This window comes from Pipistrellus hanaki (assembly GCF_964339955.1).
Source record: "Pipistrellus hanaki genome assembly, chromosome: 3".
Taxonomy (NCBI): Eukaryota; Metazoa; Chordata; class Mammalia; order Chiroptera; family Vespertilionidae; genus Pipistrellus; species Pipistrellus hanaki.
This window is the reverse complement of record NC_140505.1, coordinates 140,094,620-140,121,587: the sequence shown is the minus strand read 5'-3', so window position 1 is coordinate 140,121,587 and position 26,968 is coordinate 140,094,620. Positions and strand designations below refer to the sequence as shown.

Sequence of the window (26,968 nt, the reverse complement as noted above, 5' to 3'; positions counted from 1 at the left end):
CCCGGTCCACCTTCCCCCTGTCCTAGGGACTCTGAGTGAGGGAGGTCTCTGCAGGGGTGGGGATGGGGGGTGGCTTCGCTTACCAAGGGCAGGCAGCTGGTAAAGGGCGGGGTGACCTTGCAGGCAGCTGGGGGTGGGGTGGGGTGTAGTGTGTGGGGCGAATTCATTATTGATGAGCCCTGCACCCCGGGCTACTAATGAGCCCAGGCCGGCTGCTCTAATTGATGTCAAGAAACTTGAGACCCCCAGATCAGCTTCCCGCCTGCCAGCTGCCTCTCCCGGGCTCCTCCCGCTCCCCCTCCCTGCACCCCCAGCTGCTCCGATCCCTTCCCAGGGCCTCCTTTCCACCTCTACCAACAGACAAGGACTGGGGCCTCCCAGTCCCCACCCTAGTCCCTCCAGACCACTCGAGTCTCAGCGGTGGGAGGCAGACGGAGCCGGAGGGGCCGGGAGATGGCGAAGGGGAGCGGACCAGCCTGAGGATGACAGTCCAGGGACAGAGGCTGGTGCTGGACTACATCCGCAGGATTTCTGAGCCTAAGGGATTGCTTTCCTATACTGCGAGAGGCCTTGTCCTTCTCTGAGACTCCATGCTCCAGGCACCGCACGGACACACCCATGACCCCACCCCAGGACTCAAAACCCATTTCCCCTCCTCATTTCCCTCTCACAAGAGTGTGAGAAGGCTCAGATCCCGCCCATGAGCTTTGGCTGAGGCCACTCCCACCCACCCCTCCCCCAGGAGCGGGAGCACGGGATTTCTTTCCTTGAGAATTCCCAGTGCCTCGCTGTGCCACAGCTGCTATTCTTGGAAACGCTGGGTGGCTCTACTTCATCAGGCCTCTTCTTCCCCATGAGTCCCTCTTCATGTATAGGCTCTGGGAAGAGGTTCCCGAGGTACAGAATGATCGAGAAGTCACAGATCAGAGTGAGGAGCAACCTTGGTCTTTCAGGAGAGAGACTGTGAGGTGACGCTGGCATTGCTAGGCAGGAGCCCAAGGTAGAAAGACTAATTCCTGGCCCTGGCCCGGTAGCTCTGCTGATTGGAGCCTTGTCCCAGTACACCAAGGTTATGGGTTAGATTTCCGGTCAGGGCACACACAAGAAGCCAACGGAAGCGTAAATTAGTGGAACAACAAATTGATGTTGAAAAGAAGAGTCCTGGTGGTGCAGGACGAGATGGACCTCATAGCCTCCCTGCCCCAAATTTCCATGAATTTGTATCTTTGCTGCCCTCTGGTGGCTGAAGTGGGGTCTAGCACGTTTCTAGCACACCCCTCTCCTTTCTGTGCTGCATGTTAGCACAGGCCTCAAGGAGACAGAGGACCTTGAGGGGCTCCCTGCCTTTCACTTCTCTTCAAAGACCTGAACCTCATGGCGTGTTGGCGAAGGAGGAGGGCTTGCACCGTCAGACAAGGCTCCGTCTGACTCTGCTCTGGCCCTCGCCGGTGAGTCGGGCAAGTTACATAACCTCTCTGGACCTCAGTTTCCTCTTGTGTAAACGGGGTTAATTGTACCTACTTCATAGGATTATTTACAGACATTAAAGGGGTAACGTAGAATATTTAACACCCCTCCTCCCCCTACCCACCACCATACAATAAACAATAAAAAAAACCAAAACAAAACCCTAGCTGATTTCTTCTGATTTTAGTTTTGTGGCTTTTTCTCTCAGCCCATTTCATGATTCTGATTCAGGGAAGCCCGAGTGAGTCTTCCGGACCATCTTCTCCCGCCTTCTGGACCTCCCCCTTTGCATTCTCCCCCAGCCCGCAGGAGAAGGGGTTTCTTCCCTTCTCTCTCGGAGGTGACAGGGACCAAGGCTGTGGGGCTGAGAGAGGGGCAGGGGTCCAGTCTTCCTTCCATCATTTCTCTCACCGAAGAGAAGGGAACCCCAAAACAAGTCCCCCAGTTCCTAGGGGTAATGATCCTGGCCCCCAGGGGAAAGAAGCTGCGAGAAGCACCAAGCCGTCTGGTTCCAGGATGGGTTTGGAAAAAGTGTAAGAGAGATCCCGGCTCTGGTCAGTGGGGGCCCCGGGCCGGGTTTATTGCACTGCAACAGAGTTTAAATAAGTCCCGGGTGTCCCGAGCCGAGGGGAGGGGCGGGGAGGGGCGGGCAGAGAGAGGAAGGGCAGCGTCAGTGCAGCTGGCGGGCAGAACCCGAATCCTGCAGGCCCGAGAGGGTGGGCGCCCTTTCCCCGGGGGACTGGGAGGGCCTGCCTTTGGCCAGGCTGAGGTTCCAGATCTGTTGCCATCATGGCCCCTTCAGAGTCCTGGGCGATTCCCTGACTTCTCCCGAGTCAGAGGTGGACTGGGCCTCCGGGCCCGTGTCCGGTGCAGGTTCAAATGTTGTCCCGAATCTGCCTGGTTAGGTTATCAATGGCCGAGTCTGGGTCCCAGATCAACCCCAGGCCCCGGGTTAGATCTGGCCCCATTAGAGTTCCGATCCTCCTTGGAGCTGGTTCTGGGCCAGCCTTGATCCTTGTCCTGGGATCTGTCCTGAGCTGGTCCTGGGCACCATCCACAGTTAGTGTTCCGAATTTGCCCACCGAGGTGGGGGCTGTCCAGAGCTGCCAGGTCTCCCTCGCCAGGTTCCAGGTTCTCGGCCGGGGCCTCCTGTGGAACTCTGGCAAGGCTGAGGACAGAGCTTTGCAGGCCGGAGCTGGACAGGAAGTCCTGGTGGCAAGTCTGGCCCAGAGAACTGGGATGGCACTCCCCAGTTCTGGTTCCAAGTTGTTTTTCAGGAAACTCTCTCCAAAATGCAAAGGCTGCAGGGAGGCTGGGCCTCGGTCCCTGGATCGCAGTTCCCCCATCCGCGGGGAGGGCAAGTGTAAACGAGGGTCCTTCACAGTGCATGGGGGGTGGGGACCCTCAGCTCCCCACCTCCCGGCTCTGGCCCTTCAAGTATGTCTCTGGGCTGGGAGAGGAGGTCCCCCCGGCCCTCAGCACCTTCAGGAAGCACCCGGCCCCCTCCCCGTCAGCAGCCTGCGGGTGGGGGCGCTGAGCCTCCGGGATTGGAGTCTGGGGTTAGGCGTCAGGCATCTGAGGTGGCTGGAGGCTTGAGCTGAGCTTTTTCCATGGCGGTGCCGTAAGGGAGGGAGCGTTTGAAGAATCCGAGCTAATGATGGGGAAAGGAGGGAAGAGAGTTTAGTCACGGCGGCTCCCGTTTCTCCCCAGATCTTAAGCCAAGGGGGAATGAGGAGGACTCCCTGGCGCTTCTAAACTCCCTCTCTGGCACAAGTGGCCTAAATGCAGGCTGTCGCGTCTGCCTCTCCAGGAGGCCCGATGGGCAGGAGGGCTAGAGCGGGGGGTGCTTTGGTATAAAGGGACCTTTCATCAGTGCCATAAACGTACCCCCAGGGGAGCCAGGAATAGCAGAGAGGTTTAGGTTTAAATTTAAGTTCCAAGCCGAAACCGGTTTGGCTCAGTGGATAGAGCGTCGGCTTGGGGACTGAAGGGTCCCGGGTTCGATTCCGGTCAAGGGCATGTACCTTGGTTGCGGGCACATCCCCAGTGGGGGGTGTGCAGGAGGCAGCTGATCGATGACTCTCTCTCATCGATGTTTCTAACTCTCTATCCCTCTCTCTTCCTCTCTGTAAAAAATCAATAAAATATATTTTTTAAAAAAATAAAAAATAAATTTAAGTTCCAAGTCTGACTGCCTCGTACTGGCTGCCTCTGGAGGACTCTGAGGCCGCCGCGAGGGTCTGGCCAGTTGGGGCTAGCCGCCACGGGTCTTCGGAGGAAGTGACAGCACAAATGTCAGAGTCGCCCCCTGCAAGGAACACTGGTTTTGCAGGCAGAGGCAAACTTGTCAGGTTGATTCAAGAGCCTCTTTCTGAGACAGGGGCTGTAGAAGGAAGGGAAGGATCCTACAGGCAGGGTCAGGATGGGAGGCCCGTGGCTGGAGAACGGGTTTGGAGGCAGATGTTGGGGTTGTGCTGGGCCGAGGGCAGAAGCTGAAGGGAGGGCAGGGTGTGCGGACCTTGTAGAGGACGTAGATGAGCAGGCCGAGGAGCAGGAGGCCGAGCAGGATGGCGAGGATGATAATCCACAGCGGGACGCCTGGGCTGCCTTCCGCCTTGGTCCACTGCACGGCTGTGGCCACCTGGGGGGCGAGGCCGGAGGTCACCGGGAAGCCGTTAGCCCTCCCCACCTACCTGGGTTCCCACTTGCCAGTGGACCTAGACCCCCCTCTCACCTCCCATCTAGGGCTAGCAGAATTCTGAACTTCAAAGTTTAATTCTTAAAAAGTGCGCTATTGCCAAAACCGGTTTGGCTCAGTGGATAGAGCATCGGCCTGTGGACTGAAGGATCCCGGGTTCGATTCCGGTCAAGGGCATGTACCTTGGTTGTGGGCACATCCCCAGTAGGGGGTGTGCAGGAGGCAGCTGATCGATGTTTCTAGCTCTCTATCCCTCTCCCTTCCTCTCTGTAAAGAAATCAATAACATATATATATATTTTTTTAAAAGTGCGTTACTGTCGCTGACGTCCGGGCCTTCACACTTGCTAGTTTCCTCTCTCCAGAGAACATTCCTTTCCTGAGTGGTTAGCCTGGCAGTTCAGGCCTCCGCTGGAACATCACTTCTTCCAGGAAGCCTTTCCCGACCCTGCAAGACTGTGCTCAGTGTCCCTATGTTCCCGAAAAGATCCTGGCACTCAGAGCCTGCCAGGCCGTGAGCTCCAGGAGCAAAGGTGCCCTGTCCACCTGGCTTATCGTTATATCCCTGGAACAGGACACAGTAGATGCTCAATAAACACTGGTTATGATCATAAGGCCACCCCCCATCGAGGTCCCAGGCCTAGTGCCGGGCCCAGCACCCTGAGCCCCATCTTCCTCAGCCCGGCCCTCCGGCCCCGGACCCACCAGAAGTTCCTTTCGGGGCAGCTGCCGGGGCAGGATCCGGTAGGGCATCCTCAGAGCTTCGTACACGGCCTCGCACTGCAGGCTGAAGGGCTGGTGCTCCCGCTGTGGGCGGAGGAGCGGCGTTGAGGGCAGTCCCCCCACCCCTGAGCCTGGGACACAGAGCACATACAGCTCCCCATGGTCTGGCCCAGGCCTGACCGTGCTCTATTTTGGGCTCATTCTCTCCTGAATCTGTGTCCCTTATGTGAGATAATAAACGTGTAATAATTGAATAGTCATAACTAAATAATACATAATTAGATGACTGAGTGTAAATAAGCATTTTTGAAAATCATTATTCATGTGGGTTTAAGCACTCAGGACAATACCTGGCCCCTCGCGTGCACTTCGTAAACGACTGCTCTTTATTTACTGCTCTCACACCTGCTTGTCTCTCCACTAGAGACTCATCTCCCGTCTCTGTTTTTCTACGTTCTCTGCACAGGGACCATCCTCCAGCCCTGCCTACCACCTTCTTTGAATGGGCCAGGAAAGGGAAGCTGTCGCTCTTCTCAGCGTGGCCACTAGGTGGCGCCAGGGACACAGCTCTGTTTAAACGAGGGCCGGAGGGGAGGGGAATGCGGAGGTGGGGGCGGGGGTGTGTGTGCCCTTTCCCAAATACTGTGGCTATGACTCGGGGGACGGGAGGGTCAGTCCAGGCAGGCCCGAAGGTGGGGTCAGGGCGGAGGTACAGCTCCCTTACCTGCAGGAAGGTCTGGGCCCGGACTCGGAAATGCAGCTGCAGACTTCGGCTCTCCTGCCGGTGGAGCGGCCCAAGCTCACAGCGCAGCCTGAAACACTCCGCCTCCGGACATTTCTGGGACGGAGGAGGAAGCCTGAGCCTGGAATTCTGCCCTTTGGGAACTCAAGCAGGTGCCCAGACCTCATCCCCCGGGCGACTTACCAGGACCTGAGGCCCAGAGGCAGGGCTCTGGCCCGGAGCTTCGCGCCTTCGCAGCCTGTGGTTCTGGGAGCCCTCGGGATCCAGCTGGAAGAGGAAAGGGACTGTTAGCGGCCTCTTCCGCCTTATCACAGCATCTAGGTTAGCCTGCACCTAGGCCCAGAGCACCTTCACTGGTTCTTTTATCCACTCCACTGGCCACCTCCGGGGGCAAGTCACCGAGCTCAGCTCAGTGTGCCGCGGGACGTGAACGTGGCCCTTGGAGTTCACAGGGAAGGGCGTGCAAATAAACGCTCAGGCCGCTGCCTCGGGGCCTTTGCACTGGCCAGTCCCTCCCGGCATGCTCTTCCCCAGTCTTCACCAGTAGGTTCATCCTTATCGTTCAGGCCTCCCGGTTTTTTCCCTGGTGGGTCAGCCTCCAGTTCCCTTCCCACTCAGAAAGTAGCGCTGCGCTTTTATCACGTTTCAATGCCGGTTAATCTCTCTCTTTAATTCTTATTGTTTAGTGCCCTCCACTACAACGTAAGCCCCAAGGGAGGGGAGACCTTGTTAACGTTGTTCCGTGCGGTATTTCCTGAGCCTATACCAGGGTTCACGGAAGGCACCCCGTTAATTAACTACTGTTAACGAGCACACATAAGGCTCCCCAGGAGCCGGTTCAGCTTCTGATCCAGGAGGACAGGGAGGCTGTCAGAGGAACAGAACTGGAAGGCTTCCCGGAGGAGGCGGCATGGAGCTAGGTTCTCAGAGCGTGCCAGGGCTGAAATAAGGGGGGAGATTTCAGGCGGAATGACTGGTGCATAGCAGAGTCCTTTTACTGCCCTAGGGCCTTGCGTGTCTGCGGCCTCTGGAAGCCATCCCCAGGCCTAAGGCCTGGCTTCAGGCACAGCCTAGTTCCGCTCTTCCAGGCCCCGGGACCTTCCCAAACCTCTCCGGGCTCCCACCCCCTCCCGCCCCCAGGCCTCACCTCCAGGCGCTCCGGGTTGGGGAGGTGGCTGGAGGTGCAGTTGCTGAGCCCCGTGAAGCGGGTCATGTAGAGGAGCTGTTGGCCTTCCAGGCGCTGGGGGCAGCTGAGCTCCAGCACGCCCCGGCTGATGGAGCTGGGGCCCCAGTTGACGAGCTGCGGAGAGGAGAGCAGTCACCGCGAGAAGGAAGGGATCAGCCCTGGCTCACTCACCGCGGCCCCACACCTGCCGAGTCTCCGGTCTCCAGCTAAAGAGGAGCCCTACCCAGTTTGGCTCAGTGGATAGAGCGTCGGTCTGCGGACTGAAAGGTCCCAGGTTCGATTCTGGTCAAGAGCATGTACATTGGTTGTGGGCACATCCCTAGTAGGTAAGGTGACCAGACGTCCTGATTTTTAACAATCTGTCCCGCGTCCCGTAGTGTTTTTTTTTTTTTTTTAAAAGTCCCGATTTTTGGAAAGGAAACTTTTTAAAAACGCCATGGTACGCGGGACAAATTGTTAAAAATCTGGACTGTCCCTCCAAAAGAGGGACGTCTGGTCTCCTTACCAGTAGGGGGTGTGCAGGAGGCAGCTGATCGATGTTTCTCTCTCATCGATGTTTCTAACTCTCCCTCCCTTCCTCTCTGTAAAAAATCAATAACATATATTTTTTAAAAAAGAGTGAAAGAGGAAAGCAGTGGGCAGAGACAAAATGCTCTCCAACCAATACCCTTCGGGGTGGCTCCCAAGTCCCTCCCCCGTCCCTCCCCTGGCCTGCCCCTCTGTCTCCCCGCTGACCCTGCCCAGGCCTCACCCAGCACCCCTCCTCCCTCCACGCACCTTCCCGCCCCTCACTCTGCTCCCCGCCACCTGTGCTCCCCCCGCTCCTCCTCCCCATCAGGCCCCGGGGCCCCGCCCCGCCCCTCCTCACCTCATACACGTGCTGGACAGCAGGGCCCAGGTCCCCCTCCTTCTGGGGCCGGTCCGGGGGGTGCCAGTCGCTCACCGGGAACAGCACTGCTACGGGTTTGGAGACGCTAAGGAGGAAGGTGGCTTTTAGGGGACAGCGGAGGGGCGCTCCGTGCAGACTCTCCTACAAGGCTCCCCGCTCCCGCCAGGCCCCGCCCCCGGCACTGACCCGTTGAGGGAGACCTGGGCCTGGGCCTCCACCGACAGCCGGAAGGAGACCACCTCGCTCTGCGAGTTGTTGAGGTTCTTGCTGTGGGAAGGAGACACGGAGTTGGCGCTGGAGCCCAGCCAGAGAGGAGCCCGCGGCCCCAGCACGGCTGCAGCCTGCGAGTGCACACACACACACACACACCCCCGGCTGCAGCCTGCACACACACACACACACACACACACACACCCTGCACACACACACACACACACACCCCCCCCCCCGGCTGCAGCCTGCACACACACACACACACACACACACACCCGGCTGCAGCCTGCACACACACACACACACACACACACACCCGGCTGCAGCCTGCACACACACACACACACCCCCGGCTGCAGCCTGCACACACACACACACACCACACACACACCCTGCACACACACACACACCCACACACACACCCTGCACACACACACACACCCACACACCCTGCACACACACACACACACACACACACACACCCTGCACACACACACACACACACACACCACACACACACCACACACACACACACACACACACACACCCTGCACACACACACACACACACACACACCCCGCCCAGCACCCACCTGAGGATCTGGAAGTCAAACTGGACCGTCCTCTTGGTGTCCCGCAGGTGAGGAACTGTGAACCGAAGGCCACTCCAGAGCTGCAGGTCAGGCAGGAGGACGGGGAGGCTGTGAGGTGGGGCCTTCGCCTCGCCCCAACCCCAGCCTCCTTCCCTGCCCTCGGCACCGCCCCCGGGCCTCCCTCCTGCCCGGCTTACACTGGCGCCTGCCTTCATGGGGTTGCCCAGGTCACACACCAGGAGGCGGCTCTGGTTCACGGCAAAGTAGTCACAGCTCAGGCTGGAGAAGTTCTGGGGCGGGGGGCGGGAGCGAGGGTAAGTTCTGGAGGCGGGCCGGTGCCCCCTGGCAGGGCTGCCCCCCGCCCCCGGCGCCCCGTCCATACCCCGGGGTGCCTGACCAGCCCCGAGTACTCGGCCTCCGGGGGGGCCGTGACCCGGAGCTCCGCCTCGTAGGCCCCGCCCTCGCCCACGTTCTGGGCGTGGAACGTGAGGTTCAGCGCGTTCTTGTCGCCCAGGTACACGTGGTTCTGCTCCCTGGAGGGGCACACGGGGGGAGGGACACGGGAGTCATCTCCAAACCAGGACAAGAACAGAACAACAACAGACACCATTCACGGAGCTCTGACTCTACGGCAGGCGCTAGGCCGGCTGCTTTCTGTAAATTGTTTCACTTTACTTCTTCCCAAAGGCGAGGGAAATAGGTGCCATCCTTCCCATGACATGGATGAAGGAGAAGCGGAAACTCGGAGAATCTGAGAGACTTCCCAAGGTCACACAGCCAGCCAGCATGTCCCCGTTTGCAGGGCCTTCCAGGGTCCCTGGCATCTGGAACCCCGCCCGAGCTGGCCTTCACTCACCCGAACACTTCCAGCTGCAGGTCTGGCACACAGATGTTGTCTTCTCCACAGTCCAGGAGGATCTGGGCCTGGGGCGCGGGAGGCCAGCGGAGAGGGGCTCAGAGCCTGCCCCGGGCTGTAGGCTGGCTCCACCCCCCCCAGGGCCCCTCTCCTCCTGGCTCCCCCGCCCAGCCCTCACCTTGTCCTCGATGCGGCTCTTGCTCTGGTAATGCAGGACTGGCCGGAGGCCGTGGCTGTCCACGGGGGCCTGGGGGTCCAGGGAGAAGTTGAGGGCGATGTGGATCGGGGACAGTTTGTCCCGGAACTCCGACTCATTCTGGGGCGGGGGAGAGGGTTCACACAGTCAGGGGACCGTGCTCCTCATGCTTCCTCCCGCCCACGCAGGGCCTTCGCGGACCCGGGGTCCAAACGTGACCGTCCTCATCGCCTGGGCGGCCCTGGCGGCCTGGCTCCCAGCTCTGGCAGCAGGGTCCCCCTCCTCAGCTCCGCCTCTGCCTGGAGCCTCCCGGTCTCTCTCCCTGCGGGAGGGGCCCCGGTTCTCCGGGCCCCCCTCCCCAGGCCCCTCCACACCCGCCCGGAGGCCGTACCCGGAGGTAGATCTTCATCTCACTGCACTCCTCCCGGGCCCCGTTCTGGATGAGCAGGGTCCGGGTGAGGGCCGCCTGCCTGGAGGCCAGGAACAGCGCGCGCCGCACCCCGCCCTTCTGCTTCTGCCAGTCCAGCTGGAGCTCCACCGTGAAGCCTGCAGCCCCCGGGGTGTGTGTGAGGAGAGCCTGCTCTCCCTCTCCATCTATTCGGAGAGGGGGGCAGTGCCCATGCCCCTGCCCCCCAGCCCCGCCCGGCGCCTCCTTTACCGATGGCATCGGGAACGTGCTTTCCGGAGGCATTGAGGCAGAAGCTGAGGTTGATGCTGGAGGAAGACCAAGGGGAGAGCTGATGTCCCCACCGGACAGGGAGCCCACGTCCTCTGCCCCTCTCCCAGACAGGCCCAGGCTAGGACACCCCCACCAGCCCCCTGCTGCAGACCCGGCCTCCCCGCCCTCCTCCGAGGCACAGGCCGAGGCACCCGGACCGGCCCCTGCGACCTCCTGACCCCCAGCTCACCAGGCCACAGGGTTCCCCTCCAGGCTGCAGCTGCGCTCCTCTGGGTTGAACATGGCGGGGAAGATGGTGAGGGAGGCACTGGCGGACACGATGGGGCGGCCCCTGCCAGGAGTGGACGTGGGGACAGCAGAACTGAGACCCTGGGGAACGCTCCAGCCCCAGGTCCCGGTCCTTTGTGCACGTCCCAGCCTCCGCCCTCTGGAGGAACGCCCGTCCCCACTCCTCCCGGCTGCCACCCCGGAGTCCCTACCTGTACACCACCGCCTTGTCCACGCCAAAGGACCCCACAATCAGATCTGCAAGAAGTAAGAAACTACCCTTTAGCCCTGACCAGTTTGGCTCAGTGGATAGAGCGTTGGCCTGTGGACTGAAGGGTCCCAGGTTTGATTCCAGCCAAGGGCATGTACCAGTAGGGGGTGTGCAGGAGGCAGCCGATTTATGTTTCTCTCTCATCCATGTTTCTAACTCTCTATCCCTCTCCCTTCCTCTGTAAAAAAAAATAAAAAATCAATGAAATATGCTTAAAAATTAAAAAAAGAAAAAGAAACTACCCTTTACAGAAAGCCCCCCAATTAGGATCGTTCCTTTCCAACCCTTCTAGTTTCATTGCTAGAGGAGGCCGAAGTGAGGGAACATCGCCACCTGGTGGCGGTATCTCAGAAGTGCACCCAAGGACCTGCGGAAAGGGCAGAGAGGGCGTAAGGGGGCCAGCGCCCAGGGAACTGTAAGTGGACAGGGCCTAGGGAAGCACACTCACCGGGGTATCCGTTGCCATCCAGGTCTCGGCCCCCTCGAAGGGCAGAGCCAAAGAAGTCTGGAGTGTGGCCAGCGGCCCAGAGGGGCAGCAGCACCTGCGAAGGCTTAGAGCCCAGCCCCCCTGGGCTGCCCGGAAACACAAACACCACGCCCTGCTGGGTCTCCCCGCCAAAGGGGGCCCCGACGGCCACATCTGCGGGACACACAGCACACACCCGTCAGCAGGCCCACGTCCAGGAGTTCAGACCTTTACCACCGAACCCAGGACCCAGGACCCTATCCCCGCCCCCCCCGCCCCCCCCCCCCCCCGCCGCCCCCACCCCCCGCCGTCGCCCCCAATATTCTCATTTCTTCAAATCCTCAGGACCTACACATGGTGGGAAGACGCTGGGGGTCTGGGGATCCCAGCTACTCTCTCTCTAAACCCCTCCTGACCCTCGACTCCTCCTCCTCGGCTCTTTGCACTTACCGTTGTAGCCATCTTGGTCCAGGTCCCCCAGGGGGGTCAAGGAGCTTCCAAACCGGCCAAACTCATCGCGGCCGGTGAGGGTGCGGGAGGGCGAGGGCTCCATGCCGGCCGGCTGCTGCAGGTAGACGTAGACCCTGCCCACCTCCTGGAGCCGCCCGTCGGCTGTCCGCTCCATGAGCAGCGGTGCTCCCACCAGCAGGTCATCCAGCCTGGGGGCAGGGGGACCATCCAGGCCTCATCCTGACACCCTGCCTGGCCGCCTCCCCGCCCCGGCCCAGAGCCAGGAACCTCCAGGCTCCCTGCACCCCAGGCTCCCTCCCTCCCTCCCGAGCGAGAAGCGCTGAGGTCTCCTGGTCTCAGTGCTCCGGCCCGTGGTCGGCAAACTGTGGCTCTTGAGCCACACGCGGCTCTGTGGCCCCTTGAGTGTGGCTCTTCCACAAAATACCACGGCCTGGGCGAGTCTATTTTGAAGAAGTGGCGTTAGAAGAAGTTCCAGTTTAAAACATTTGGCTCTCCAAAGAAATGTCAATCGTTGCACTGTTAATATTTGGCTCTGGCCCAAGTCGGTTTGGCTCAGTGGATAGAGCGTCGGTCTGCGGACCGAAAGGTCCCTGGTTCGATTCCGGTCAAGGGCATGTACCTTGGTTGCGGGCACATCCCCGGTAGGGGGTGCGCAAGAGGCAGCCGGTCGATGTTTCTCTCTCATCGATGTTTCTAGCTCTCTCTCTCTCTCTCCCTTCCTCTCTGTAAAAAAAAAAAAATCAATAAAATATATTAAAAAAAAATATTTAGCTCTGTTGACTAATGAATGAGTTTGCCCACCATTGCCCTCGGCAAAGGGAGGTGAGGACAGTGAGAGCCCAGGGGAGAAGCCTGGAGGAAAACGCCCCTGTGTTTTCTGTCCCCGTTCTTCCTTCCCGGGGGGGGGGGGGCGCGTCATGGTGTGCCTCTTCCCCTACTCACCCGTCCCCGTTGGTGTCCGTGGCAGCCACTGCGTAGCCATAGTAGGAGGCCATCTGGGAGGACAGAGGAGCAGCGCAGGGTCAGAACTAGGGGCTCAGTCACCAGAATCCACAGGGGCTCTGGAGGGAGGGCAGAGACTCCAGGGAGAAGGGGGCTGAGCTCATTGGGTCGGGGCTGGGGCTCGGTGGGGGGCAGAGGGCCACACTGGGCTGGGGTGGGGGGTGTCCTCACCTGTTCCCCTGAGAAGTTGTAGAGGGATCGGATGTCTGAGCCATTGAGGATGGTGACCTAGGAACGAGGAGAGATGCCCATTGGCCCTGGACTCCCAGCCCCGGGCCGGAGGGCAGAATGTACAGACCGCCCAAAGGCAGGCACTCCCTGGAGGCACAGACTGCTTGTCCCCTAATTCCCTCCTGCGCTTTGCCCTCACATCCCTATTTCTATGCCAGTAGCTCAGTCCCTCAGCAACATTGTTCTCCCTATCACTTATCAACGACTGTCAGATCGAATATCCATCTGTCGATTGCCCATGTCTACCCACTAGAGTGGAAGATCAATGCAGGCAGGAGCTCGGTTTTGTTCTTTGCTTTCTCCCCAGAGCCTAAAGTCGTAGATAATCAGTCATTACTGAATGACCACACTCATTCTTCCTCCTCCAGCTCTCCCAAGCCACACCCACATCTTCCCCACGTCCCCTCTTAGTGGCTGGCCCTGTCCGTCACCAAGTCTTCTGATTCCTTGCCCTCTTCCCCACTCTCTGCTCAGAGTCCGCTCACAGTTAGGCTGGAGAGCCTCCTGCCCGCCTCCCTGCCTCAGGCTCCCTTCCTCAGCACCCTTTCCCCGGCAGCAGAACCAGGAGGGATCCCCTTCCATCCCCCTCTCCCCACCCCCCGCCCCCGGCCAGCTTGAAAACCCACAGCAGTGTCCCGGCTGGTGGCTCAGTTGGCGGAGCATTGTCCCACACACCAAAAAGTAGTGGTTTGATCCCCAGTCCAGGCAACTGACTGATGCTTCTCTCTCTCTCCCCCCAATCCTTCCTCTCTCTTTAAAAATCAATAAACACATATCCTTGGGTGAAGATTTCTTTTTCCTTTTTTTTTTTTTTTTTTAATAAACCTTTATTGTTTATATTATTACAAAAGTTCCTCATTTCCCCCCCTCCACCAGGTTCCTGCCCCACCCTCTGCCCTTTCCCCACCCCCCACTGTCCTCATTCATAGGTGCACAGTTTATGTCCAGTCTCTTCCCGCACCCCCCTCCCCCCTTTTCCATTGGGTGAAGATTTAAAGACACACACACATAAAAAACAACCCACAGTGGTTCCCTGCAGCCACTATCCAAGCCTGGACTTCTTGAGGCTCTGGAGAACTGGCCCCAGCCTGTCTGCTTCTGCTCAACCCTTCCTCCTCCTCCTCCTCCTCAGCCCGGGAGCCTGCTAAACAGGCCTGATTTTCTCCCTTTCCCCCCTGCATTTCTCCCACCTAGGATGCTCTCTCGCCTCATCTCCACTGACCCTTCACGAACCTTCTCCGATGCACCCCTGCCTGGGAAGGAGGCTGTTCCTCTCCCTGACCTGATGACCGGTACCCGCTTCCTGAAACTGACCGCGGTGCGGAGTAAGACAGACCTGCTTTTAAACCTCTATCCGGCCGCTCTCCAACCGCTCTCAACCGTGTGACCTTAAACAACGCACGCTAACACCCTCCCCCAGCGGCTGGAACAGAAACCACGGGTGGACTGTGCCTGACACACTGAGGGGCTCTGAACAGCAATTACTGCCCCTTGGGTTGTAATTACATGTGTCTTATCCTGCATCGCGGATCAGAGGCACCTTATGAGATGAGGTGTGATGTCTTATTCGTCTTCTTATCTCTTACCTTGCTTTAGTAAATGTTAATTGAACAAACTCCTACGGCAGCCTTATCTGTAACCTTTTTTAAAGCACTTGTCATGGTCTAATAATAACAGCTACCAGTTGTACACTGCTCAACAGTCCACTGAGTGCTTCCACAAGCATGACCTCATTTCATCCTTGCAAGAGCCCTGAAGTCAGAACTATTATTATCCCATTCTGCAGAGGAGAATGAGGCTCAGAGAGGGTAAGCAGGCTCAAGGATTTACAGAATGAAGTAGAATAGGAATAATTAAAAGTAACAGAAGGAGCCAAAACTGGTTTGGCTCAGTGGATAGTGAGTCGGCCTGTGGGCTGAAGAGTCCCAGGTTCGATTCCGGTCAAGGGCATGTACCTTGGTTGTGGGCACATCCACAACAGTAAGGGGTGTTCAGGAGGCAGCTGATGGATGTTCCTCTCTCATCGATGTTTCTAGCTCTCTATCCCTCTCCCTTCCTCTCTGTAAAAAATCAATGAGATATATTAAAAAATAACAGAAGGATGCATCTAGAGAGTAAGTGCCAGAACTTGAATACAGGTCTGACCCCAGAGCCCGTGTTCTGATCCACTTTCGGAATTCTCACAAACTGACCTGCGTGTTTTTTGTGTTTTTTTTTTTTAAATCTTCATCTTAGGATATTTCCCCATTAATTTTTAGAGAGGGTGGAAGGGAGGAGGGTAACAGAGAGAAACTTTACTGTGAGACACATCGATGGCTTGCCTCCCGCATGCTCCCAGAGCAGTGCCAGAGTGGAACCCGGGACCCTTTAGTATGGGGCCCACACTCTATACACTGAGTAAACCATCTAGGTCAGTGGTCGGCAAACTGCGGCTCTTTGGCCCCTGGAGTGTGGCTCTCACCACGTGCAGGGGCGCGCAATGCGATTGAAACTTTGTGGCCCATGCTCGGACGTTGGTTTTCGGCTCTCAAAAGAAATGTCAGTTGTTGTACTGTTGATACTCGGCTCTGTTGACTAATGAGTTTGCCGACCACTGAGCTCGGGCACATGTTTTTTGTGTTCAGCAGGTGGGAGGCCGGGGGAGGGGGAAGGAGAGGAAGGGAGTGTCAGGCAGGTCTTACATAACCGTAGGTGAGGTTTCCTTTTGGCACGCCAGCAACGAAGTCTGCAGAGAGAAGAGAAAGTTGTGGACTAATGTGGGAAACAAGGAGTCCCCAAGAATGGTCAGTGTCTCAGTTCCACCCCCCCCCCCCCCCGCCCGAGCCTGGGGAGACACTCACCCTCTGTGTCATCACCACTGAATTCACCCACGGCCACCGAGTAACCTGGGGGCCAGGGGGTATGGGTATTAGTATTCTTGCTTCGGGGACCCCTCTGCCCAGGCCCATCTCCAACCCGTCCCCGACCCCTGCAGGCCCTCACAGTCAGCGGGCACTCAACAGGCATGACAGCGGGGCTGGGGATGCCCGCGTGGGAAGAGAGGAGGCGGAGAGTGTGTGAGGGCAGGACCGGGGCGCCTGGGGCTGCCCCCCCCCCCCCCCCCGTTTCCTCCCACCGGCTCGCTCACCCAGGTAGCTGTCGTCGTAGGAGGAGCTGGCCTGGCGCGTCTGCAGCTGCCCCCGCACCAGGTTGATGAGGTACTCGGGGTAGTAGGACCCTGCAATCTGCTCCTGGGTGGCCGACAGGATCTGGCCTGGGCAGAGGACGAGGAGGAGAGGGAATGGAGGAGGACGGGCAGGGAGGAGAGGACTGGGGGTGGGTGTGCCTGGGTTAAGGTGACCAGACGTCCCGATTTTTAACAATTAAAATGCCGTGGGACGCAGGACAAATTGTTAAAAATCGGGACGGTCCCGCCCAAAGTGGGACAGCTGGTCACCTTAGACTGGGTGGGACCTCAGAAGTCTGGCTCCAGGACGGCCGGCTTGTACAGGGTGGCAGAGGAGGACACACAAAGGGAGAGGAGGACTGGGACGGCCCGCAGGAGGGGGGCTGGTGAGCTCAGGCTGGGGCGGCGGGGGGGAAGACACGACAGGACCTGGGAGTCAGCACAGCAGGACTTACCTTGCCAGAAATAGCTCCCGGGTCCACCCAGCACCACACGCCCGGTCTGCGGGGCGGAAGGAGGAGAGTCTACCTGTGGTCCCGATCCCCCGGGCCCACCCCTCACAGCCACGTCCCTCCCAGGTCACCCGCTCGCTCACCTTGGTGAACTCGGCACTGAAGCCGCCTTGGCAGTACCCCTGGCCGGCCGCCCAGCTGAAATCTGTGAGGGAGAAGGCGGTGGGAGGGAGGCCCATGCCCACGGGCCACGCAGGGAAGGAGAGAGCTTGGGGAAGGGGGTGGGAGAGGACCCTGAGGAAGGGGCGGGTTTAGGGACTCGGACAGAGAGGGCGGACGGACGGGGCGCAGGCCCCCCGGCCTACCTGAGCGGCAGGGGGCGTACTCCAGCATCCGGGTGAAGTTGTCGGTGGAGAGGTAGCAGGTGCCCACGGGGTCGCTCAGCGGCTCCTTCTCGGTGCGCCAGCTGTACAGCGGGGCGCAGGCCTGGGAGGGCCCGGGAGGAGGGAGCCTTAGGGTTAGACCGAGGAAACCTCCCCCGCCCCCAGGCCTGTGTTCCATGGTGCCCCCCCCCCCCCAGCCTGCGGGCCCTCACCAGGATGGAGGAGCCGTGGGCTCGCACCGTGGCTCCGAACCACTGGAAGGACTTGTACTCCACGGGCTCCTCCCGCTCCGGGCTGGACAGCGAGGACTCCAGGGCCCGAGAGCCTTGGGGGAGGGAGAGGGGGCGTCAGGCGGGTCCTGGGCCACGAGCCCGGCACAGCCCCTGCCCCCAGCCGGGGGCGCCCTAGCACTGCAAGCCTAAAGCCCAGGACGTCCTGGGGGGGGGGGAGGACAGAGGGTCTGCAGACTCTGCTCGGTGTGGCTGCCTCACCCTCCGCTATGGGCCCACCTGGGGCTCTGGAGCAGCCTGGCTCTGGCCCAGCTGGCCAAGGATGCTGGCAGGGAGCTCGGGGCAGGAGGTAGTGGGCGAAGAAGTGGCTGCACTTCTCTGTCTGAACCTGGGCGGCATCGCTAAGCACCTTGTTCTCTTCTCGATCTTACTCCCATCTCTGGGCTGCTGCCCCGTGGACCCCTTCCCGCTTCCCCACACCCTGTCTGTGCCCATGGGGTACGGATATGTACCTCACACAGGACATCCTTTCTCATTCCTCTGACTCTTACCTGTCTCTCAGCTTAAAAAACAAAACAAAACACCCATCTGTTTCGCGATCTTATCCCCCACCCCCCACCGTCTCCATCTGCTTATGCACCGGCTCCGCTTTCTGTCCCCGAGGCCAGATATAGCTCAGCAGGCACATCCTTACGCCGCCATTCACTAGTTGTGTGACCTTGAGCACGTTACTTAACCTCTACTTCCTCAGCTCTGAAATGGGGATAATAATATCCCGCACAGTTGTTGGAAGGATTAAGTGCGTTAATATTTATAAAGTGCTTACAGCGGCGCTGGGCACCGAGCAAGTGCTCCTGAAGGGCTAGCTGTTGTTCCTGTTTATCTCTGGCCTCCGTCTGTCTCCCCGCCCTCACCCCCCCCCGCCCCCATCCCTGCATCCACCCTGGGCCTGGACCCCCGCAGCCCCAGCACAGCGCCGGGCGAGCACCAGCCCTTAGTCAGTGCTCAGCTGAGCGAACCAAACCGCCTGTGTGACTCTCCCCGTCTTTGTCTGCGTTACTGGCCTCCCCGAGTTGTGGGTGATTCAGGGGAAATGAGAGCCACATGTTTCTGAATCATGCCCGCCCTCCTCGGGCTGGGCTGGGCTGGGAACGTGGGGCGAGTGCCACGGGGCCGCGCGCTGCCTGCTGTTCGCCGCACAGAGCAGGGCACCGCCGGCAGAGCAGGGAGGGCGTGTGGCCAGGGAGCCGGGCAGGCTCTCCCCTTCTCCCCGGCCCCACCCCCAGGCCCTCCAGACCTTCCCAGGGGGTTGGTTACCTTTGCTGTCAAACACAATAGGGGTGCACCCTGCCAGGCTGGTGCCCCAGGGGCAGAGGTAGACAGCGCCGCCCTGCAGCACGCCTGGCTGGCTGGTGTTCGCCTTGGGCGCTCCCACCAGCACGCTGACCCTGTGAGGGGGACGGAGAAGCGGTTCAGGGGGGCTCCTGGCCCTTCTTCAGTTTTCCAAGGCAGGAAGGACCCGGGCCTCCGGGCCAGGGGCTGGCTGGGGGCGGGGTGGATGCCCCCTGCGTTGTATTTATATCTCAGAAGATGCCACGGATGCCAGAGGCACAGGCCGGAGCCAGGCGGTCCCCATGTGCCGCTGTCACTAACACAGCCCCTCCCCTCCTCTCCCATCACCCTCTCTCCTCCCCTACCTTCTTCCCCTGTCATTAGAGAGAGGAGGGGCCAGAGTCCGTCCTGGGGAGGGAGAGAGGGGCCAGAGGTTCTGGCCTCAGCGTCTCCATCCCTCTCGGGACCTGCCAGGCCTGGAGGTGCGGCCTCCGGAAGCCAGGCCCTCGCACCTAGCCCGTGCCCTCTTGTCCCGAGCCAAAGCCTTTCCTGGGCCGAGACCCAGGCATCGACTGCCCCGCCGTCCAGCCGCCCAGCCGCCCAGCCCTGGGGCGTGTAGGGGGAAAATGTGAGTCTTGGAAATCAGGCAGCAGAAGTGGAGAGGAGCTGGACGGTGGTGAAACAGAGCGTTCCCCTGGGCGTGGGCCTGCCTTCTCCTCGGGCTCTGGCGTGGACCTCCAGCTGGGGCTGGGGCTTATCTCAGCCCTGAGCCCTTCTCCACACGCCGTCTCTGGGAGTCAGAGTTCGGACGGAGCCTGCTGTACTGGAGTCTTAGTCCCAGACACCGTCCCCCAGGCCCCCACAAACCCCGAGGAGAGGGTTGCCTTTGCTGAGGGACCTAGGTACTGGGGTGGTCGTAGTTAAGGTCCTGGATAATCTTCCCGTCTTTGGCTCTGTCTCTGCCATTTCTTGGTCCCTTGCCTCGGAGGCTTCTGCTCAGCAGCCAGTCTTCTTGGCGTCCTCCAGGACCCTCCATGAGGACTGCAGCTGACAACCGGGCTGGCCCCGGCCCCGGGCCAGGGTCCCTGCTCGCCGTGGCCTCTGCTCTCCTCCCGTACCTGCCTCTGCTCCTGCTTCTCAACCTCCGAGCCTCCGCCCCAGGACTGCTGGCTCTCTTGGTTTCCATGTTGGAGTTTTCTCTCTCTTGATCTCAGATCTTAGGCTTCTCCATCTCGGGTGATTCCCGTCCCCTTCCGGCCTCAGCATTCCCATACCCACTCCTTCCTCCTAGTGGGATACCTCCGTCAGCCCTTCTTCCCCGGAAGGAGCATCCATGTGGGGATTGTGTGAGAGGTCACAGATGCCGGGTTTGCCTTCCAAGAGGGACGGGTGGGGAAGGCGTGAAAGGGGTGGGGTCCCAGAGAAATAGGAGGTGGCAGCCGCAGAGGAGACAGCTCCCAGGGACTGGGCGTGGGGAGCGAGCAGGCCAGAGGATGAGAATGGAGGGAGAGGCCAGGGTCCCGGGGAATGGGGGGGGGGGGGTGCTGAGAGTGAGAGAGTTCCTGGAGGGATGGGGGGCGGGGTGCCAGCCTTAGTTACCCTGGGGACAGGAAATGTTTACAGCCTGTGGCTTCCTGTCCGTTTCCAACCTCTCACTTCTCCGTTTGTCTCCCACCAGCTGGGCCCCACCCTCTGCACTCGGGCACCACATGCCGAGGGGGTGGGCGATGGGCGGGGGCCTGGCCAGTGACCAGGCCCAGGAGGTAAGGTAGGTGGTGGGTGAGGTTGCATTGTCCTCGGCTGGGCCAGCAGACAGGGGTACAGCCCTCCCCTAGCTGGGGCAGCCCCAGGAAAGCTGTGGGACAGGAGGCAGTGAAAAGAGCGCTGACCGGCGTGGCTGGTGTGGTTTAGGGGTTGAGCATGGACCTATGAGCCAGGAGGCCACAGTTTGATTCCTGGTCAGGACACATGCCCGGTTACAGGCTCGATCCTGTGTGAGGTGTTCAGGAGGCAGGAGATCAGTGATTCTCTCATCACTGATGTTTCTCTCTCTCTCTCTCTCTCCCCCTCTCCCTTCTTCTCTGAAATCAATTAAAAAAAACTTTTTTTTTTCTCAAGAAAAGAGCACTGGCCCAGGAATCAGCACTGACGAGGGGCAGGCACTAGCTCAGTGTGGCGTGGGCCATACTCTTTCTCTCTGGAGCGGAGGTTTGTCAGTCTCGGGGAGTTCTGATAGTCTATTTCCAGGAGGACACTAGGCTGTTCTCTCGATTTTTAAAAAAATATATATTTTTCTCGATTTCAGAGAGGAAAGGACAGGGAGAGAGAGATGGAAACATCAATGATGAGAGAGAATCATTGACTGGCTGCCTCCTGCACGCCCCCACTGGGGATAGCATGTGCCCTTTGACCTGAATTGAACCTGGGACCCTTCAGTCCGCAGGCTGATGTTCTATCCATTGAGCCAAACCAGCGAGGGCCCACTCCCATTTTTACCACACCCCCGCTCGGCTCTGGAGGAGGAGCTGAGCCCGAGCTCTCCTGGCCTGGCCCCAGGAAGAAGCCTGGAGTTTGTCTGACAGGGTTGGGAGGTGAGAGAGAGACCTTACAGAGATTGTAAAGCCCACGAGCTCGTGGGCCAGGGGCATGTGTAGGAAGGGTTAGCAGATCCGGCATTGCAGGTAAGGGACACAGACTCCGATCCAGACCTGCCTCCGCCACCCACGACTCATACCCAAGGGTTCAGTGGCCCTTCTAACCCAGTTCCTCCGAGTCAGTCTACTAACTAGTGTCCCTGCCTAGGACACCTGATGTCAGGGATGGCACTTCACATAGCTTATCCTTATTTTCCCACTTATACTTCCTACTTCCTAGATCCTGGGCCAGTTGGGCCCTCTTAGGGGTCCAAGAAGGTAACAATGGAAGGCCCTTGGGCTATTTTCTTTATCTTTTAAAAACCTCACCAAAGGACATTCTTCCCATTGCTTCTCAGAAAGAGTGGAAGTGAGCCGGGACCGGTTTGGCTCAATGGATAGAGTGTAGGCTTGGGGACTGAAGGGCCCCAGGTTCGATTCCGGTCAAAGGCATGTACCTTGGTTGCGGGCATATCCCCAGTAGGGGGTGTGCAAGAGGCAGCTGATCGATGACTCTCTCTCAGTGATGTTTCTAACTTTCTATCTCTCTCCCTTCCTCTCTGTACAAAAATCAATAAAATATATTAAAAAAAAAAAAAAAAAAGAGTGGAAGTGAGGGAGGGGAGGAGGGAGACAGAGAAACATTGATGTGAGAGAGACACATCGGTTGGTTGCCTCCAGCAGGCGCCCCAACCAGGGCCAAGGATCAAACCTGCAACCCAGGCACGTGCTCTTGACCGGGAATCGAACCCCAACCCCAGACCCTTCGGTGCGTGGGCCGGTGCTCTATAACCACTGACCCACACCGGCCAGGCACTCTGGGTTATTTTCAATTTTTCAGAAAGCCTAATGGGAACATGCATTTACCTGATAAGGCAGCCCAGGCTAATTAAAGCCTCAAGTACATTTACTTTTGGCTGGAATTATATCAACTCTTGTAGAGAGCCTGACTATCTCACATTGGTCACAAGCTCTGACCGGCAGCTCTAGATGTCTTCTTGTTCTCACTGCCAGCTGATACAAAACGAGAAAAAGGAATTCATGATTTCTTACTAAATGCAGTTGGGCATGCCCTAACCAGTTTGGCTCAGTGGATAGAGCGTCTGCCTGCGGACTGAAAGGTCCCAGGTTCCATCCCGGTCAAGGGCATGTACCTTGGTTGCGGGCACATCCCCAATAGGAGGTGTGCAAGAGGCAGCTGATCGACGTTTCTCTCTCATCAATGTTTCTAACTCTCTTTCCCTCTCCCTCCCTCTCTGTAAAAAGACAATAAAATATATTAAGAAAAAATAAAAATAAATAAATGCAGTTGGGCAGTTAATCCCTTCTAAAATATAGAGTTCAAGGGAAGAAATAATTGCCATCATTTACTTTGAAGCCTTAGAACCCCGGAACTCTAGAGTTGGTTCTTGGAGACACGGCTGCCACCGCGGGAAGGCACGGCCGAGGGCAGCCCCTGGTGTGAGGGCTTCCTTGTAGATGCCTCAGGGCTGCCGCCCACTCGGACTTAGGAGCTGGTTTGGTCTGACACTCCTCATCTTCCTTTAGGGCAGTGGTTCTCAACCTTCCTAATGCTGCGACCCTTTAATACAGCTCCTCCTGTTGTGTGACCCCCAACCATAAAATTATTCTTGTTGCTACGTCATAACTGTAATTTTGCTACTGTTATGAATTGTAATGTAAATATCTGTGCTTTCCAATGGTCTTAGGAAAACCATCTAAACCTGTGGGTCACGATATTTACATCACAATTCATAACAGTAGCAAAATTCAGTTATGAAGTAGCAACGAAAATAACTATGGTTGGGGGTCACCACAACAGGAGGAGCTGTATTAAAGGGTGGCGGCATCGGAAAGGTTGGGAACCACTGCTCTAGGGCAACCTCTTCCCCCTTTTTATATAAAATGTCCTGGTAAGATATCATTTGAGATTTTAAAAAAGGAAAGAAAAAAACTTCAATGAAAAATACCTGCTGACTGAGTCCCAGGTAAAACTCAGTCCCACAAAAGCGAAGTAACATGTCCAGGGTCACTCTGAATCCTTCTGCACGTAAGAACCGGAAGCCAGGAACCCGGGTTCCTAGGCCAGGGTTCTGGCTTGCCCTGTGGCCAATTTATCTCCTCTTCTCTCCACTATCTCCCCGGCCAGGCTTCTGATTAACCAAGATCCTGTTCAATAGATGGTTACTGTTTGACTCTGTTGGCCTGACAAGGTCGGGGCGGGCAGAAGCAAGGGGCCAGGGCCCAGGCCCTGCAGTCCCACCGCGGCCCTGGCCCGGCCAGAGGGCGCATGGCTCTGGGTCCTGCAGTGACTCTAAGCAAGTGCCCGGCTGGCCGGGCGGGAGAGCGGCCTCTGCCTCTGCCAACTAAGTGTCAGAAGGGAATAAAGAGCTGGACGAAGGCAGTGCACCTTTAAATCTGTATCCTAGACCAAGTCACTTCCCTCGCCAAGCCTTGGATTCTCTACCCATAAAGTGATGGGTTGCTCTTGAATGGTCCCTAAAACAAATTCTAGTTCTAAACCTCTATAACTCCTGAAGTGTGTGTGTGTGTGTGTGTGTGTGTGTGTGTGTATATATATATAAATAAAATGGAGCAATAATGCCTCCACTGCCTAATACAAAGATCTTGTAATGATCCAATGGAAAAACTGATATGAAAGTGCTAAGGAATGCGAGGGACTATTAGTACTAAAACTGCTACAAGCAAATATTAAAAGCAAATAAGAAATGGGAGAAAACTTGGAAATAGAGCTAGGTGGTATCTAGGGAGGAGAGAAGCAGAGACAGAAAAACAGCTACCTCATTCCAATCATGCCTGCCAGGTATTGATCACCCTCTAGGGGCCAGGCGCCTTTATCTGTATCGTCTCATTTAGTCCTCAGAATGGCCTCAGAAGTGGGGTGTCTGATTGTCATAAGAACCCCAGGCTCGAGGGCCTTAAGCACCAGGCCCCGGTCACGGTCACACCCAGAGCAGGCGGTGGGGCCGGGTGCACACCCAGTGCTGCCCGACTGAAGGCTTGGCCCTGGACTCCCAGGCAGACTCCCTGGTGCTCACCCGGCCCTCGGATGCTGTTTGATGCCCAGGGTGAGAGGGTGCAGAGGGACCAAGAACACAGCCATGGCCCCAGGCGAGGGCTCTGCTGGTGCCCTGGGTGGAGGAGGGGTGGAGGCGATCACTGGGAGGTGGAATGTGCAGAGTCCCCCTCGAAGAGGGTATTGTAAAGAGAAAGTGAGAGGGGGCGTGCAAGCCAGACACCTGGCTCTCTCGGGAGGAAAGACGGCGGGAAGGAGGAGGGGAGGGAGAGAATGCTGGGTCCTGTCTGAGGAGGGGGCTTTAGGGACTGGGGGGTCAGGCCAGGGGCCACGCAGACTGGCCAGGAGGCAGGAGATCTTTTAAAAACCCACCAAAGGGTATTCTCCCCATTGCTTTTCGTGAACCAGAAGAATGTGCAGGTCCAGATGTTTGAGAGGACTCTCTGGAAAGGGGAGGCCGGTCTTGTGAGGTGTGGGGCAGGGGAAGGGGAGGTTACCCAGATCCGGGGGAGGGTCCCCCCTCTCCTTCCCTTCCTCTGCGTGCCTCCAGTAGGGCTGTGGTAGCGGCATTTCAGGGGGCCTTGGGGGAGGCCAGGTCTGGCAGAGGTTCCAGGCCAGGGTGATGCAATGGGGTTTGGGCAAGAGGCCAGGGGGGTGGGGTGGGGGCTGGGTGGGGACCTTGAATAGCCCAGAACCAGCAGCTAGGGCCTAACTATCTTTTTTCCATTTCCCACATCCTCTCTAGACAATAGAGAAACTTACCCCCCACGGCCCCCACCCCCCTCCACAACTGAAATAGCTGGAGTAATCCTTTTCTCCAAAAATTCAAGAAAAGGAGTGGAGATCAGTTAACTGTATCAGGTGTAAAACCAGCTCCCCTCCGGCGGAGGTCCTATCAAACCCCGGGTGTGATGGGGGGGGGGGGGGGGGGGAAGAAGGGGGGCGCGTGGGAGGCTCAGAGCCCAGAGAGGCAGGGTGGAGGGTCGCTGTGGAGGACCAGGGATCCGGCATCCGGGAGCCCCTGGATGCTGCCGGGAACAGCCACCTCCCCTCTCCCCAGCCCCGGACATTTCAATGGAAACCCTGGTTCCAGCGTGGCCTCCGCTCCAACTTCGGTCTCCCCATGCCTCCCCACTCCCTGGGCTCTCGGGGTCCGGCCTACGGTCGCCCCGCTGAGCGGGGAGCGGGGGTCCTCCTGTGAGCCTCCCCCACCTCTGATGCCCCCCGAGTCTGCCGCTCCTGGGCCCCGCCAGCCCGCGCCTCCCCGGCCTCCGACCCCAGCCCCAGAATTCCGGCCTCCGTCCAGTTCCAGCCCACAGGCTACAGGAAACCAGCTTTTCTCTTCCTCCCGGAGCCGGGGAAGAGGGAAGCCGCCCGCCCCCCTCGGGCGCGCACACACCCCTCCCGGCGGACACATCCGCGCCCCCGCCCCGGCGCCCCTCGCGCCCGGGTCCCCGCACCCTCCCCGAGGTCCGGGACCCCCGGCAGAGCAGAGGCTGGGGCTGGAGGCGGAGTAGGAGCCCGAGGAGAAAGGGAAGAGCCGCCGTCCCCTCCCGGGGCTCTCCCGGTCTGAGTTGGGGGGGAGGGGAGGATGGGGCTGGCCCCCGTGTAACCTCTGGGCCCTCCCAGCCTCCGGCTCCCCTCTCCCCGCACACAGCTCGTTCCGCTTCCACCGGCTTCCTCCCCGCACAATGGCCCTCGGAGGCCTGGGGTCCCCCAGCGCCCCGAAAAGCCCTTCCCGGCCCCCGCGCCCCCTGTGCGCCCGCCGGGGTCCCGGCCGGAGACCCCCGCTCTCCGTCCCCGCGCCGCCTCCGCCTTGGCCCCGGGCCCCCCGCCCGGACTTCCCCGGGCTCCGGCGTCGTGTCCGCTCCCCACCCCGCGCCCCGCACACGCCTCCCCGCTCATCTCCGCTCCAGGCCCCCTCCACGCCGGCCCCTGCCTCCTCCCTAGTCCCGCGCAGGCCCCCAACTTCGGCGCGGGCCCCCGACTCCAGCCCAGCGCTTCCAAACTCCGCCTCCCCGCGCAGCCCCGGAGCCTCCAGACTCAGCCGCGCCCCCGCTTCCAGGCGCCCCCCTTCCCCCCCCAGCCCGCCGCCAGCCCGCCCCGCTCACCCGTCCGTCCCCGGCCGGTAGAACTCCACGGAGAAGCCGAAGAAGGAGCCGGGGGGCCCGGCGAGCACGGCCGGGGCCTCGGCGTCCAGGTTGAAGCCCCCGGCCCGGGGCGCGGGCGGCAGCAGCAGCAGCAGCGGCAGCAGCAGCGGCAGCGGCGCGGGTCGGTGCCGGGGGCCCCGGCGCGGCCGCCCGGCGAGGAGCGGGGACCCTGGCGCCCGGCTCCCCATCGCGCCCGCTCTCCCCTGTCCTGGGGCCACCGACCCGGAGCCGCTTCCTAAACCTCCCAGAGGCGAATGACTCAACGCGGGGAGGAGTTTGCCAAACTCCCGGCTGGGCCCTGCCCCCGCCCGCCGAGGGGGTGGGCGGGGGGGCATTCCTGGGTCCCTGGGACGCCGAACCCGAGCCCCGCACCCCGAAGGGGCGTGAGGGGGGGGGGTGCACCTCTGCGCTCCCCTCTCCCAGCCCCAGCTGGAGGCCGGCGGCTGGGACTGGGTCAGACTGGGCGGGATTGGGCTCTGCGCCCTCCTCCCTCGGCGTCCCCCTCCTCCCTCCCTCCTCCTTTCCAGATGTACAACGTAAACGCTCGGAAAAGGACTCGGAAAAAGGGAGCCGAGAATTTCCTAATGAGGAAAAGAATCACCTCTGGAGGGCGGAGGGAGGCCGAGTGTGTGTGTGG

The 26,968-nt window shown here is 59.4% G+C and overlaps 1 protein-coding gene across 1 annotated transcript; it reads right to left on the bottom strand.

Annotated features, from left to right (window-relative positions):
• Window positions 1-2,017: 2,017 nt before the first annotated feature.
• ITGA5 (integrin subunit alpha 5) lies at window positions 2,018-26,766 on the bottom strand. Its single transcript, XM_084878938.1, has 30 exons — window positions 26,293-26,766; window positions 18,497-18,627; window positions 17,162-17,274; window positions 16,932-17,052; window positions 16,710-16,771; window positions 16,570-16,615; window positions 16,076-16,201; window positions 15,789-15,833; window positions 15,630-15,673; window positions 12,889-12,945; window positions 12,658-12,710; window positions 11,695-11,903; window positions 11,227-11,418; window positions 10,720-10,765; window positions 10,470-10,571; window positions 10,220-10,275; window positions 9,953-10,107; window positions 9,544-9,681; window positions 9,366-9,433; window positions 8,892-9,042; window positions 8,707-8,799; window positions 8,510-8,589; window positions 7,891-7,971; window positions 7,684-7,789; window positions 6,777-6,929; window positions 5,813-5,896; window positions 5,612-5,725; window positions 4,870-4,971; window positions 3,986-4,108; window positions 2,018-3,118 (listed from the first exon to the last, which is right to left on the bottom strand). The coding sequence occupies exons 1-30, from the start codon at window positions 26,664-26,666 to the stop codon at window positions 3,035-3,037; spliced, it is 3,309 nt and encodes a 1,102-aa protein (XP_084735064.1). The 5' UTR covers window positions 26,667-26,766; the 3' UTR covers window positions 2,018-3,034.
• Window positions 26,767-26,968: the final 202 nt, after the last annotated feature.

Excerpts from the sequence above, each read along its gene's own strand:
- ITGA5 (XM_084878938.1), bottom strand. The coding sequence starts at position 26,666 with ATGCCCCCCCGCCCACCCCCTCGGCGGGCGGGGGCAGGGCCCAGCCGG. Across the intron at positions 15,834-16,075 it reads CTACGACGACAGCTACCTGG|GTTACTCGGTGGCCGTGGGT; the intron begins GTGAGCGAGCCG and ends CCTGGCCCCCAG. Across the intron at positions 10,572-10,719 it reads GACAAGGCGGTGGTGTACAG|GGGCCGCCCCATCGTGTCCG; the intron begins GTAGGGACTCCG and ends CACTCCTGGCAG.